General features: G+C 29.3%; 2 protein-coding genes across 2 annotated transcripts in view; one reads left to right on the forward strand and one right to left on the reverse strand.

The window, feature by feature from the left end:
- The window catches only part of LOC104732809 (deoxynucleoside triphosphate triphosphohydrolase SAMHD1 homolog), a 5,472-nt gene extending 2,588 nt beyond the window's left edge, over positions 1-2,884 (forward strand). Inside the window, exons 7-19 of the mRNA XM_010452393.2 lie at positions 257-347; positions 514-552; positions 646-713; positions 852-914; positions 986-1,041; positions 1,117-1,190; positions 1,271-1,363; positions 1,454-1,555; positions 1,654-1,734; positions 1,816-1,907; positions 2,004-2,019; positions 2,148-2,258; positions 2,379-2,884. Coding sequence (XP_010450695.1) covers positions 257-347; positions 514-552; positions 646-713; positions 852-914; positions 986-1,041; positions 1,117-1,190; positions 1,271-1,363; positions 1,454-1,555; positions 1,654-1,734; positions 1,816-1,907; positions 2,004-2,019; positions 2,148-2,258; positions 2,379-2,483 — 991 coding nt within the window. The 3' untranslated portion in view covers positions 2,484-2,884. The remainder of the gene's footprint in view (positions 1-256; positions 348-513; positions 553-645; positions 714-851; positions 915-985; positions 1,042-1,116; positions 1,191-1,270; positions 1,364-1,453; positions 1,556-1,653; positions 1,735-1,815; positions 1,908-2,003; positions 2,020-2,147; positions 2,259-2,378) is intronic.
- LOC104732811 (bidirectional sugar transporter SWEET8) lies at positions 5,697-7,799 on the reverse strand. Its single transcript, XM_010452394.1, has 6 exons — positions 7,643-7,799; positions 7,129-7,165; positions 6,588-6,810; positions 6,331-6,492; positions 6,087-6,209; positions 5,697-5,975 (listed from the first exon to the last, which is right to left on the reverse strand). Exons 1-6 carry the CDS (start codon positions 7,683-7,685, stop codon positions 5,844-5,846), a joined length of 720 nt encoding a protein of 239 aa, XP_010450696.1. The 5' UTR covers positions 7,686-7,799; the 3' UTR covers positions 5,697-5,843.

Genomic DNA, 16,632 nt, shown 5'->3' on the forward strand with positions numbered 1-16,632 from the left:
TACTTGATAGAATTTCTGATATTTGTTTGTATATGTAGGACTTCTCCACGATATTGGTCATGGGCCTTTCAGTCATATGTTTGAGCGTGAATTCCTTCCAAAGGTCATAAGTGACAGTCAGTGGTATGTTTTCACATTCCTTGAAAAGATCAATGGCATGGCGTACTTGATATGATATAAGAACTATGCCTTAAATTTTATGGTTTGGTATCTATGGATTATCTCCAGCTCCTTATATGCCAGTTTTTCGTTGCAGGTCTCATGAGTTAATGTCTGTAAACATGATTGACCATATGGTTGATACACATCACATTGATGTGGATGCACAAATGCTGAAAAGAGTGAAGGTAGTTTTCATTCTCAAGACTGTTTAGCTCCTGTCAAATGACCTCTAGAATTTGAAACTGGAAACTGTGACATTATTTTCAGTCTTCAGTCTTTACAAATCTAATCAAATATTTCTTGCTTCCTTTCCCACTTTGCTGATAATTTTCTCAAATGTTTACTTAACAGGATATGATACTAGCTAGTACTGAGTTTTCACAGCTGAAAGTAAGTTTTATAACAGTCATGTACTCTATTGTAGTCAAACATGAACAACTACTTATGCTTTTGTCAATATTTACCGTTTTTCATAATATGCAGAGCAATGCAGAGAAACGTTTCTTGTATGACATTGTTGCTAATGGCCGAAACGGGATTGATGTGGACAAGTAATTCTATCAAATCTTAGTTGTATACTTGCCTGCAGTTTCTTTCTTCCCCTTTTCAGTTTCACTCATCATGATGCTTAGATTTCTTTGTACCTTTTTCTTTAGAAGTCAACTTTAAATGTATACAAAATTTTATAGGTTTGACTACATTGTTCGTGATTCTCGAGCTTGTGGACTGGGGTTCAATTTTCAGTTCCAGAGGTATTCATACTACTCTAAAGTCATTCCAGTTTTTGCTAATAAGGAAGGTGCTAATTATCAAATGTTTCTAGACTAACGGAGACGATGAAAGTCATTGATAATGAAATCTGCTATCCCGCCAAGGAATGTGAGTTTTGTCCACCTGATATTCTTGTATATGTCTTTGCTTCTGTCCTCTTGTATAACGGAGTGAATTTTGCAGATCGTAATGTCCACAAGTTATTTGCAACTCGAGCTGATCTTTATCGAACTGTCTACATGCATCCGAAAGTAAAGGTATTGTACCATTATCATTCTCTCTATTTGTTCTCTATTGTTTCTCTCTTTCCCACTTGTCTATTTCCATTCATTTGCAGGCGATAGAGCTTATGATAGTAGATGCCATGGTCAAAGCCAACAGTTTCTTGGAAATTACTTCTTTGATTAATGACCCATCTGAATACTGGAAGGTACAGTTCTTTCTCAGACGCAATTTTTTTTCTTTCTCAGTCGAAATTATTTTTGTCAGTTTTCATAGTTTTTATTCTCCACAAATGCAGCTAGACGACACAATCCTCAAAACGATCGAAATAGCTCCAGATCCAGAGCTTGCAGAAGCTAAAGAGCTGATACTCCGTGTTCGCAGAAGGCAGTTGTACCAAGTATATACAATTTCACCCAGTTTCTTCTTTTCTTATGCTTAATTAGGCTAAGAATTTCCCTTCTGAAGAAAGACTGATGTATGGATTTTTATTTGCAGTTCTGTAACGAGTATGCGGTTCCAAAAGACAAAATCGATCATTTCAAAGCTGTCACTGCTCAAGATATCATATGTTCTCAGGTTTGTAATCTTTAGCACTTACATAGAGGAAGACTATATCTACAGTCCGTTGCCATACTTAGATCGCTTTTGATTTAACAGAAACACACAAGCTTGACACTAAAAGAAGAAGATATCGCTGTTTCAAACGTCAAGATTGATTTGGCTCGTGGGAGAGAAAATCCTCTTGAATGGTAAACGAAGCACAAGTTAGCTTTTTGTTTTCTCAATTTCGCTCATTAAAATTCTAACCAACTTATCTTTGTGGTGGATCTGACTGACTTCTTCAGCATCAACTTCTTCAAGGTACATACATACATGAAAAGTCTATGTTCTTGATATGCAGATTTTGTTTCTCTAAATGTGTAAAGAGGAAAACTTAAAAATAACGCAGAATCTCTCAATAAACCAATTGATTTTTATGGTGTCTACAGGATTATGATAGTACAGAGAAGTTTGTGATACCCGAGGACCGAGTCAGTCACTTGTTACCAACAACATATCAAGACAAGATAGTGAGAGTATATGCCAAAAAACCAGAATTGGTATGTGATTGTTATCATTATGAACCAACCCTCATCATCTTTATACATTACTGTTTCGAGTGAAGCACACGAAATAACTGTTAACGTTTGTGTTATTGGTTTGACAATATTTATGAACAGGTGGAAGCAGTTTCGGAAGCATTTGAAAATTTCCAAATGAGAACGTATGGAATCAAAGCTCAAGTACACGCAACACCTGAGAAAAAGAAAAGGCGTATGATGTAGTTACGTGGCCGCAATTCATTTCATGGTTTTATTTTGGTTATTTCACGTCTAGGAACTTTTTATATACGGATGTGCGTACATATACTAGTATGCGTTAGACTCACGATCCCGAAGCCTTGGAGTTAGAGAGACAGCGACTCTTTTTTACACGTAAAGGAAAAAGCAAGGCACCTTTTCTTAAGATTTCGGAACCGTTTTAAACATTTTTTTTTTATTCACAGCTTTGCAGATTTATTATTATAGTCAATCTCATTATTTTATTTATTCATTTATTATTGACTTATTGGTCAAGTTTTAATAGGCCTTTAACGGCTGGTGTAACATATACTGCTGTCTGTGTGGTGGTCTTCAGGATCCTCGCACAGCATGATAATACCCGACGACACCCCAACATTACTTTTCTTGCTGATCGTTACTTAATTCCTTTGTACTAGTTGTTATTTTCGCATATCTAGCAACTATGCCAATGTATTATCCTTATCTATAGTCATTATTATCTTTTAGTTGTAATTGCGTTGCACATAATTATACTGCTCCTAGTCGAGTATGAAACTTCTTGTAACCAGTAAATTTTTTAAGTATTCCCTTTAATACTGTTTGGTTGCTTTATATATTGAAATATTTAACACTTACTTTTTCAGTTTGATATGATCTTTCCACACATTTCTATTTAAGAATAGTGTTTATATATATATATATATATGATGTAGCAACTTTTTTTTATATCAACTAAAGTATGTACATGGCATAGTCAACTATATATCCAGTTATATTAATTGAGAAGTATAAAAATCAAACTAACCTTATAAAATGTAAAAAAATTACATTATCATGCCATTGGTCTTAAGGCAAATGTTTATTCTTCAATAAAGTTAAAAATATATTAGACTAATAAAATCTTTTAAATAATTATTAGTTTTAAAAAAATTATATTCTCTCTAATTAATTATGGAAGAAATTTACTAATTAATTCTAAAATTATAAAACAAACAGAATTTTAAAAACTAAGATTTTATATATAAGTATACAATATGATTATTATAATACTATATTTGGAAGATTTTGTTAAGATTTTAAATTATGATTCTCCTATCATCTTTTTATTTACAAATTGTTTTGAATTATCATATAATACTTATAATTAAGTAAACTCTTTTCCTCCGGTTTGGGCAACCAATCTTGAAGTTATTTTCTAATTTAATGTTTGGTTGACAAAAAAAAAATAATACTTATAATTAATAAATATGTAGATTTTTTTTGCATATGTTGTGATTTGAATTTTTAAAAACAAATATATATTACTCAATATGAAAAAGAAATGTTTGTTGGTAAAACTAAATTTATGTTGTTGATAAATTAATAAATTTTATTTGCTCACAATTACAGTATTATAATTACTACTTTAAAATATTTCACAAAATAATGATGCAAATACAATAAACCAAAAGTATAAAACTGTAATATACATCAAACAAATTAAAATACTATAATATTCTAGAATAATTATTATTCAAAAAGATGTATGTAAATTTACCAAACAATTACAATATTAAAAATAAATACAATCTCAGACAAAATAACTTTTTAAAACTAAATTTAACAATAATTTTTGGAAAAAACGTTGTTCATATCTCGTAGTAATAGTGTAACTAGATTTGGACCCGTGCTAGAGTAAGGGTTGATAATTTTTTATTTATATTATAATTTTAGAATAAAATATAATTTATATGATTGTTTTTTAAAGTTCTTTTGGATAAAACATTATGTAACAAAATCATATGCTAAATATAATGTCTTGAAAAAAACACTTATTTTGTAAGTTTTATATTACTAATTTTGTAATTTTATGTATGAGAAATGGTTATGTTTGTTGTTTTTATTTTAATTTTTGAACATGTTTTGTGAAAGTGTTTTAACTTTTAATATGACCCATGCTTAGGTAAAATTTTATTTTTAACTGTAAAATAAAATCTCATAAACCACTATTAAGTGTAATAAATTACCAAGATTTTATTCTTTTTTATATCTAACAGTATATATTTTGTAACAATACATGGAATACTAAAGATTTTATTTTGGAAATTGTATAAATCATTGGAATATTATCTTTAAGAGGATTATTTGGGATATTCTTAAGTGTATTTATATAGCCTACAAATTGACCAATTAATCTATAACATTTTTTTGTAACCAACCTACATTTAATATGTAACATATTTTGTTGCCAACATATAAAAATTATATAGTCTACAAAAAGGTTGTGTACTTTCGTTTTTATTATATAGAGGATACCGCAAATTGATAAAGTTAAAACATGTAAAAATTGTTGGACACAACTTAAATTAGAGTTTGAGAAAAACAAAATAATTAAATTAAAATAGATTGGGTTCATATTAAAGTCCTATCCCATTTAGAAATATATATAGATTTGATCAGCTATATATAGTGGTTATGGTATTATGTTGTTAGTGGGTGGTATGGTGGTTTATAGTTGTAAATGATGGAAATATGCTATTTAGAGATGGGGTTTTTGAAAAGTAATTGAGAAAAATGAGCAAACCACAAGGAAACACAGGAATAATAGACAAAAATAACAAAAATTGAAATGATTATTATCATTTTACTTAATTTTTTTTGCTTTTGTTTATCAGCTTAAGATTCTTAATTATAAATATAATTATGTGGATAGCCTTAAAATCTTCAATGTAAAACTTTTTGTTTTGCTTAGGTGGAAATTATTGGAATAGAGAAAACTGTTGATAAGTTAGACTGTTGAGCTTACATAATATAGTACTTATTTCATTGGATGTATTTTTGAATTCATATCGTTCAAAAGCTTGCTGATTTTCCCCAGTCAAATATTTACTCATTTAGGTATTTTATAAAGGTCAAGATGACTAGTTTTGATCAATTAAAAAACCGAAGATGCATGACTAGTAAAATATAGATTCGAAGAGTTTAACAATAATAATCCTAGTCAATGCTTGTTCATCAATTTTCTGTATGATAAATTATTTACAACAAGATAAAAAAAAGCATTGACACACACATAAACAGATAAACGGAATTGCATTATAACAGAAATAAAAAATGTATAACAGAAGATATTTAAAAAAAAAAATCCAAAATTTGATATTTCCTTCAAAATGTTTCACACTAAAAATGTATTTAAAAAAAAAACAAAAATCCTGTCAAATCCTCAAAATCCAGAAACTAAAAACAATTGAAAGACTATTATTAAAAATTCTACCAAACCAAAAAACAATCCAAAAGATATAAAAAAAAAAGGCCTACACATACAACACTCTTGTGTGTATGAATGTACGTAAGAGAAATATCCAAAAGAAGAACAACAATTCTTCAAACTCTGTCCGTCCCTGAGGCTGAAATCTCAACTTCAGATGGCTTCTTCTCCTTTGGAGTTGATTTGTAGTACATGAAATACACTATCAACTGAGAAAGAGCCAACAAGGTCCCCATCCCATTACTTGCCTGTAATTTTGTTTAAAATTGATCACACAATTAAAATCATAGCCATATAATCAAATTTTTACAAAATAAATATAAGTTTTTTTTTTGTTTTATTCACAGTAGAGAACTTACGAGGACGTAGTAATCGATTTTGTAGATGAGAGCATAAGAAGTCCAAATAGCAGCATTAACGAAACAGACCAAAGACAACAAGAATGGCATGTATTCAACACTCTTGGTTTTCACCACTTTAGCCTGTTGATTAACAAAACAAAGTATATCATCCATTAGAAACACAACAAAAAAAGAAAGAAACACAAATCGGATCAATAAGGAACAAGAGAGATCGAGATGGAAAGAGAGGAGCTAGACTCACAATGGCCAATGAAGGAGCTCCATACATAGCAATGTTGAAGACATCACAAATCACACCAACGAATGTTTGCTTAGCAAACTCATTCTTGATTGCAAAGAGCGTGATCAGAACAATACCCACAACAGCAACAACTTCAAGAGCTAAGAATGACACAATGTTCCTCTGCACAAATCAAAACACAATACAATTCAGAAACCACACGCAAACCATGATCAATTAAGAATTACAAGGTTAATTAACCAAAAATAAAAACTCACTCTAGCGTTCTTCTTTTGACCACAGTAGAGCAAGTAGACACCAACGTAGAAAAGCTCGATGACTAACCCAACACCGTTAATGGTGGAAACCAGGATACTGTCCTTGTGAACCACAGGGAGACCGTAGAACACCCACAGCATACAGTTCATGACCGTCGCTACGTAAGGCACATACGAAAACTCCTCCACTGACTTCTTTTTGAAGATCCTCCAAAACGTCTTCCTATTAATAGATAACCAAAAAAATCATTAGTTCCAACACAACAACACATCATCATATAATAATCTAATCATAGCTACACTAATCCTAGAAACCAACCACCACAACAATTCAACATAGCATACTATAGCGACACATTATCAAATAATCACCTAGATTAACACTAATATATACATATGGACTCAACCATCTATATACTAAACATACAGATTACGTTTGATCTCCAACTACATAAAAGATTATGATCTCAGTTTCGAAATAATAACAATTAGGATTATACATGTAATTAAGAGTTTAATAAAGAGGATTAAGGAGTCTTACGCTGGTGCGGCAAAGAGACCAAAGGAGATAACATTTCCTGCACACAGAGTTAAACCAAGAGAAAAAAAATTGTGTTAATCACATCGTTTGATCTCTTCGTAAGTATATCGAACGGATCAAGATGAAACATTGATCAACCATCACGACGAAGCTATAGCAAAAACCTCAAACCTCAAATCTAATAACATCGCACCATTTGAACAACAACAACAACGTTTATGTGATCAACGCATCGATGAAGCTAGATTAGAACCGCCATTAGAATCAAGCTCAACATCACACACGTACGATCGATTAAGCTATATATAGTATTTACGAATCATACATACAAAGATAGAGTCGCCATTACAATCAAGCTCAACATCACACAAACACAAAAACAAGAGCGATCGATTGGGGGAAAAAAAAATCACAATAATAACGGTTCGGATTCAGATCAACAGATGCAACTAAACGCCATGAAGAAGAAGATAAGCAAAAGAAATAGAAGGAGAAGAGAGAGATTAGTGGATACCGATGACTCCGATGATGAAACGAACTTGTTGAGCATCAACCATTTTGAAATCGCCGTAAAATGACTAAATGAGAGAGAGGAAGAGAGATTGAAAGAGATGAAGAGAGCTTTATTAAGCGAAGAAGACGAAGTGTAGAAGTAAACCTAATCGAGGGCGTTTGGGAATTGTGTGTGTGTTCTCTCTCTCTAATCTCTATCTTATATATAGGAGAGAGAGAGAGATTAAGATTAAGATAAGAGAGACGTTTCAGTCAAGGAGTCAATATTTCCTTAAACTTGGGGAATTATCAAAAATTAAAAATAAAAAAAAATTAATTACATCTATATTTTGGTTTGTTACGATCGGTTTTTATTTATTTACGGATAATTATAAGTTTTTTTTTTCTGTCTTCAATTTTCATTTATTAAGGCTTGTTCAACGTTTTAATTTAACATGTGTGTTTATTGGAAAATGATCTTCGTATTTTTAGGTTATTATCCATATGATTATCCAAAACTAGTAAATTTTAGTAATTATTTTTTTGACCAGATAATATCTTTAAAAGCTATAAAAACGCATTTACGGTGTAATTATCGGATTCTGCAAGAAAAAATCCAATAATTTGGTAAAACAAAATACATGTACCAATAATTTAAAAATCTTTGACTATGTAAATAAACTTAATAAACATAGACTGCATTTAACTAGCGTTTTTTTTTGTAATATAGTCTTAAGTTAAATATTGCCTTAGTTACATGGATAAATTTGAAATCTGAGTTAAAAAAAAAAAAATTGTTTAATTCTTTCTCTGATAATTAAAATTGAAAAGATTCCAATCTGAAAATAATTTTGAGTGGTCGTGCGGTCAAAGTATTTCCGTTATAGGCCACGTCATGATTCTACCTCTGAAATTACGTATAGGTTTTAAAGCTGTGAAGGTAATTACGACATTCGCCACTAACAGCACAATTCACGACAAACACATGCAAAATCTACGAGCGATCGATGATATATCTCACGGACTTGCTGGCCACGGCATATAAACCGGATTGGTTTATTATTTCAATTTCATATCTCGGTTTTGCTATCCGATTCCGGTCCAGTAGTATATGCCAAAATTACAACTAACAAAAAAAATAAAGAAAGAAAAGAGTTACTAATTTACAGTACACAGATATATATAATAGATTTAGAACCAAAAGATTTGTTGTGGTCAACTAAACTCATCAGACACATTAGAGATTTAGAGTAATATAATTATATAGGAAATTATATACATTCTTCTCCAATGTTTTTTCACAATATCCACATAACAAACATTTCTCTATATGATTAAAATTCAAATAAAAAGATTGGACACTGCTTTATTTTTAAAAAATCTATTAATAGTGAACGGATCAGGAGCACTTTCGTACGTACACATCTAGTATTTTTAAACCGCAAATCATTAGTGTGCATGCGGATGACAATACATTAAATAACTAATCTTAATTTTACTTAGTATATATATATATATTAATAGATTTTTTAAAAATTGAAAATCACCTCAATGTCAACCGCATCGACATTATAAATTTATATCTTCTTAACGTAAAAAATTAAATTTAAGAGATTAAAGAAGATACACCTAACTTTGTTTTGTTGCAACCTTATTTATTTTATTTTTGGTAATAAATAGTATAAAACAAAACTTAACAAGTACATTATCCATATTATAACAACAGGAAAAACATAGAAATGCCACAACATATATCATTTTAGATGTGGTGAGTTTTATGATGTATTGAATCAATTATGTAATATATACTATTACTTTTTTTTTCCAGAGAAAGACAAAAAATTGAATATTTTACTAGGAGAAAATGTGGTGGGCAAAGAACTAAACCATTCTCAAGACAAAAGTGATGATCATGTACTTATTTTGAACATATAATAAAAGGTATTTTTATTTTTTATAAATATGAGATCATGACATCTTTATTTCATCTAATATATGTTTGAATCTTATTTTTTGTCATAATTTTCTAGATTTTTTAAAAATATTTAAAATACTGAACACACATACAATAAAATGAAAGGGAAATTAGTTTTAGTAATATACATGTATTCTACCACTACGTGATACATATCATTCAAATATTTTATATAACTAAGAGTTTTTACTCATGTTTATGGGTTAATAAGAGTTTCTATTATCGAGAGATGTTTGTTCATGCGAATTAAATATCTAATATTAAAAAGCTAAAAAATGCTAAGAAAAAAATAAAGTTAAGGAAAATAATGAAATTAAAGAAAAAATTGCTTAAAAAGAAATTAAGAACAAATTAAAGAGAAATTTGTTTGTGTTAGTCTTGGATTTGGCTGATGCTCATGAAAGTTGCTCTTTGATGGCCGAGTCTCGGCTAGTAGGTCAGACAATTTTAAGTATTATCCATATGATTATCGAAAACTAGTATTTATTTTTGTTTTTTTTTATGACCATAGATTACCTTAAAAAGCTATAAAATCGCAATATCTGAGAAAAAGAGGAATGCAATTATTTGGAAAAATAAATATTCATGACTGAATATTCATTTTTAAGAAATCTTTGACTCGCTGTCAAAAAAAAGAAATCTTTGACTCTGTAAAAAACTTTTTATTTATTTGGTTGACAACTCAAGAATTTGTATGTTTGTTTTTAATACAGATTTAAGGTAAAATTGTATGGATAAACTTAAATTAATACTAATCGTTACTGGTTAAAAAAATAATTAATAATCGTTTTTAATTTGTTTTAATTGTTTCTCTTAATAAATCTTTGTTGAGTGGTCATCCGTTCAAAGATGTTCCGTTACACGTTAGACAATGTTTCTGAAATTACTGATAGGTCTTTTAGTTTTAAGGTAATTACGAGATTTGCTACTAAAATTTAAGGACGAACTATCTCTCTGTCTCTTGGACTTGCTGGCCACGGCTTATTTCAATTTCACTTATCGATTTTATTTTACTATCCGATTCCCGTCTATTCTAACATGCAAAAGAAAAAAAAACAAAGAGAGTAATTAATTCACACATACATATATAGCAGATTTTAGAGTTGATTGGTAGAGCATATGCATATATAAACATAATGTCTTTAACTTTTAACATACAATCATATTTTATTAGAGCATTTTCGACTCCACTTTATTTCATAATTCTATTATTTAGTAATATTTTGCTCTAATTCTACTCTATATACTAGATTAGGACCCGCGGTACACCGTGAAAAAATTATTTATAACTAAAACATTTAAATTATAAATTGTATTTGTTGGTTAAATATGTTATAATTATATAATAATTTTTAATTTTATGGTTTAAAATTTAAACCATATAATACTACAATATAATTTTTTTTTGTCAACCAAACATTAATTTAGAAGGTAACTCCAAGATATAATACTACAATACTACAATATAACCATATAATACTACAATATAATTTATTTTTTACATAATATTTATTAATCAATTTAATTAGATATGTCTATTCTCGGATACCGATAGTGTTAACAAAGTAATGAAATGATGTTTTACCCGTTTAACACCAAATTAATGATATTTTAAACTTATATAAATATCGACAAAACTCGTCTCACTATATAACTCTGTCCTGAGATATTTTAACTCTCACTATGTAATCTTAATTTTTAATATTTATTGTTTTGTATTATAAATATTAGATTGAGTTGATATGTTATTTATTAAGGTTGTAACCATTTACATTTTATAAGATTGTCGCTTCTTATAAAGTTTAAATATTTATAATACTTGGAATTCTTAAATTAGTTGAGTATTTCTCATATTTGAAGTTTCACAAAAGTTTAAATATATTATTAATATTTTAAAGGTCTTCGAACTTTTTAAAAAAATTTGAAATACTTATAATATTTAAAATTTAAATATTTATAATATTTGATACTTCATAAACGTTTAAATATTATTAATACTTTTAACATTTATAAAATTTAACTTTCTAAAAAATATAAATATTTATAATTTTTATAATTTTATAATTTTTATAAAATATAAATATATATAATATTTAAGTTTTTAAAAGTTTTAAATATTTATAATATTTAACTTTTTAAAAATCTTTAAAGTAAAGAACCGAAATAAACTAAATAAAAGTTTTTTTAAGTTTGAATGCCTGATAAATCAAGCTTTCTACTCAATTGTATTATGAATCATTTTGGTCCCTTTGATAGTATGACTCTGAACTATTGCCCAATTTTTTAGCCGATGTGAGATATTGTAACTGTATTTTTTTATTTATCTATTGAGTAATATATGTCTGTTTTTAATTTTTTTTATTACATCATATGCAGTAAAAAATCACATTTTTTATTAACTAAATGCATTATAGAACAATTCAAGATAATTTAAATATAAATTCAAATAAAAATGAAAGGGAATCATATATTTATGTTTGAATGAGGTAGAAAGATTTCCTTATTTTTTAAAATCTTACCTATAATTAATTTTGAAATTTTTGGTAACTAATATTAAAGTCAATGCATTAAATGTAAGAACTTTCCAAAAAGTATTTTTGAGCAAAAACTGCTGCAAAAATACTAGTATAAATGGGGAAGTGTCTTTAGTCAAGTGGTTACCCCGGAGTTCGACTCCACTAAGTCGCGTTACCCACGTAGTAGGGCTTGGCTAATTGGGCCTTGTCGATTCAATGATGACAAAAAAAAAAATACTAGTATAGATTACTCTAAAATAGAGTAAAGGATTGGATACTCTATGGCTCTGATTGGTAACATGAGTTACCATTGAGTTAAGACTTTATTCATAGATAACTCAAAAATGTTACCAATCATGAATAATTTTTTTTTTTTAAAGTTGAAGTTGAATTACAATGTGTTATAGTTGATGTACAACTTTGAGTTATGCCCTTTGTAAAATTATTAATTCAACAGATTATTCAACATCATGAAAAATTTCATGCATTAGAGTTGAGTGAGAAGTTTTTTTTTTATTTTTCTTTATATTTTTAGTTACTTCCCATGATTTGTTTATTTTTTAAATTTTTTTTTTGTTTTCATTTTTAATAATGCTACACTCGTAGCATTAACCAATCTGGTCAACGATTTTCATTTTTTTAAAATGTTATGTTTGACTATTTCAAACAAAACTGAAATATAAAATATATATATATATATATATATATATATATATATTTGTTAAAACATATATGGGTGCCTAAAAATATTACGAAATATACATGTTAACTATTTTTATTTTAAAAGTAACATTTTATTTATTAATAAATTTATAAATGTCATTATTAAGAAAAATTTATATTTAATTTAGTTTTATAATATATACTGCAATTGATACATCACAAATGTTATCAGTCAGTTGTTTTTTTAAAATGCTAACTCATATTTTTACAGCAAATTTACTACATCAAACTGTCATTTTTACCACATAATTTTTACTGCAACTTACATCAAATTATAACTCAATTTTGATAACTCATGTTACCCAGTCAGAGAATATATTTAGAGTAAATATATATTTAACTCTATTTTTACGCTAACTCTATTTTACTGTAAAAAATAAAATGATACATCGGAGAAAAACTAAACTCTATTTTAGACTTACTATATTTTAGTAAAAAGTACATTAGAGATGGTCTAAGAAAACATATAGAACTTCTAAATGCTCTACAGCCCAATGCTTTTAGATGGATGATAACAGGATTTTCACCTAGAGTATCAATTCCCTATGCAGTTGTAGTACAAAAAGTTATCAATCCAAATGGTTGTTATACTAGCAGATAGGATGCAATCAGAAACAAGCAAGTCAAGCCAAATAATAATGGGGGTTTTATCTATCAACCTAAGGTGAACAAAAATAAGAAAATAAAAAGAACAAAAATCAAGAACAACTTGAAGTACCACACGATGCAGGTGATCGAGTACCTGAAAAGGTTGATATAAAAACAGTAAACAATCAAGATGCGAAAGCTCCTAAGGATGGGGTAATCGACTCCTAAATGTTCCTGACCAGTATGGATGTCCTACATGCCTCAAGCAAATATTCCCTAGACAATGAATCTCTAAAATCTTGTTAAAACACTCTCGTGATAGAAACAATTAACCTTGATCACTCCCCTACCCAACTCTCGTTGGAGAAACATGACCAAGCATGCAATACAAACTGATTCATTATTATCAATAAACTCTTTACACATCTAATCTCTTTGGCTAAGTGAGTAAATCTCTAGCATTGATTGATTCAAGCATTTCATCTACATCTCTCAATGGTAAAACACCCTAGATCTAATCTCAACCTCTCGGTCTATTGATAACATTAAGAACACCAATCTAGAAAGGAATTTATAAAACATAAACAACCAAACTAAGACATCCTAGCCGATCAAGAACACATAATTGTCTATCTCATCCCTAGAAACTTCGATTCACTACTCATATCTCATGGCAAAAAACATAAACCCAGAAATAAATAAAAATTGCATAATCATAAAGATGAAAAGGAGATCAATGTTTTATTAAAAAGAAGCAATAGCAAAATGTAAACAGAATTCAAGTTGAAAGAATAACAAAAACTGGAAAAGAAATACTAAGAAAAGTGTAGAAACGGCTCTCGCCTCCTGTCTCTCGAAAATAAGGTTAAGAGGGGGTATTTATAAGGAAACAGGTTGACCTAGCCACTTCAGCAGGTATACGACCATGCTTCACGAGGTGTAACTCGAGCTCCACTTCGGGTGCATGATCGGATAGGTGATCGGGTGGTTCCATTCTTCGATCTGGATGTATATACGCTCACTAAAACAGGAATAACTCTTGCACCGCACATCCGATTGGCTTCAAATTACCATCTTTGGAAAGAGAACTCGATTTCTTATAACTTTGATGAAGAACTCAGAAGCTGAATCCCACCGTAAAATCTTCATTCGAGTCGATATTTGAAGGTCTTGTCATGAACTCGACCAGGTGCTATGTGGCAATTATCAGGTGGTATAGTCGGGTGCCTCCTTTTTCCTTCTTGATGCTTCTGTATAAATCTATAAATGTAACCAGTTTCGTCCTTGTGATAGCTGCAACTTGTTAACCCTTCTTTTTTGCTCTTTTTAAGCTCCAAAATATATGTTTCCATCCAAAATGCACAAATGCAAGAATGCAGCACCCTAAATGGCCTAAATGCAAATCCTTACAGTTAATGACCTAAAAATCCTAAGGTTAGGATATATATAATGCAAAAATATGGACAAAAAGATGCTTAAAACATGTAAATTAGAGAGTTATCAATGGAGCTTTTCATAAGCATAAGGCTTTTAAAGTTGTAAATACAATTTTACCATTACTAATCTAATTACTATTGTGTAATAACATCTAATTTTGTTAGTTTATACTTTATACACAACTTTTAAAAAATTTTATACATAAAATATAGTTTATAAATAAAGATTAAATTTAAGAGATTAAAGAAGATACACATAACTTTTTTGTTGCAACATTATTTATTTTATTTTTGGTAATAAATATAAAACAAAACGTTTTTTTCGTCAAAAGGTCATTTTATTAAATTAGCCAATGTTTGGATGATACAGAGAACTGAGCCATGAAGGCATCGACACAGAATCCGAATAAAACACAATATTTCTACAACCAAATTTTGCTAAAACATGAGCTGAGTCATTACAATCTCGACGAACAAAACAAAACTCAGTATGTGTCAACCTTGATGCCCAAAGAGATATATCCATACATATGTTTTGGATAGCAGCATTTGTTGCGAGTCCATTGATATTGTTTATCAGAATTAAGCAATCTCCTTCAAAGATGATGTTCGTGAAACCCCGTATCCAAGCTTGTTGGATTGCACCAAGTAGAGCTTTTGATTCTGCTTCAAGTGATGATTTCGCTGCTCCTAGCTTACTTGCTCCCCATGTTAAGCATTTACTGATATATCATGGTTTTTAGGTGTTTTTAGCCATAATATAAGTCTTATTTATAGAGTCTTTTTGGTATTTTAGAGTCTTTTCTAGTCTTTATAGGATTTTGCATGGATGGGAGCATAATGGAGCTAAATAGGAGGATTTGGAGCACATTCAAGCATTGAGGCTAAGCTGTGAAGTTGGGAGACAAGTTCAGAGACTTGCATCGGTCGATGCAAGTGATGGTGGCGATCGATCCATCATCCAGCAGAAGAATCAGAAGTTTTCTCACAAGTTTTGAAGATTTACAAAGTTTCCCCGCAGTTTTCCATATTTGCATCATTAGTCCCTGGACGTGTTTAGGAATATAAATAGGATTTTTGGGTCATTGTTTAGACCTAAGCTTTATTTTTCCCTGCAACTTTTGAGAGAAAACACTTTGAGAGATTTTAGAGAGCTTTTGGAGAGAAGAATCAAGACTCCTTCATAGAAGATTCAGAACTTCTTTTCTTCTTCTTTTAATCTCTTAATGCTATCTATTTTATTCATGATTTGTGTTCTTACAATTATGTCTGAGTAGATCTGCTTGTTAGATTTAGAGTTTCTCATTAGGGATTTCATGGATTGTTAGATTGATTAATTGTTTGGATTCATTATCTTTCTTGTTCTTTACAATAGGTTGTTATTAATGCTAGATATTTGATTAGTCATCTGGATTTAGATCTTTAGATTATTGATTGATATGAGAATATAACTTATTTTCCTTACAAAAACCTTTGGTGAGCAAAATTACTTTTTGCAAAGAGATTTGAATTAGTGATTTTGTGAACTTATCTAAACTTGATTTTATTGCTGTTTTTAACTTGAATTTTGAAAAGAGATTTGGATTTTCGGGTTTTAAAACTTAGATAATATTTGCAGTGAGAAATGATTTATTTTACAATTGTGTTTAGAGTTTAAGAACGGTGCTTAACTGTTGAATCATGCTTGATTAATTAATTGATCTGATTTTCCATGATTTCCTGAGAATTTTCCTAGACCTAGCATTTTTAATTTACGAATTTACAACACTTTTTA

This window comes from Camelina sativa, chromosome 12, assembly GCF_000633955.1.
Source record: "Camelina sativa cultivar DH55 chromosome 12, Cs, whole genome shotgun sequence".
In the NCBI taxonomy this organism is placed as follows: Eukaryota; Viridiplantae; Streptophyta; class Magnoliopsida; order Brassicales; family Brassicaceae; genus Camelina; species Camelina sativa.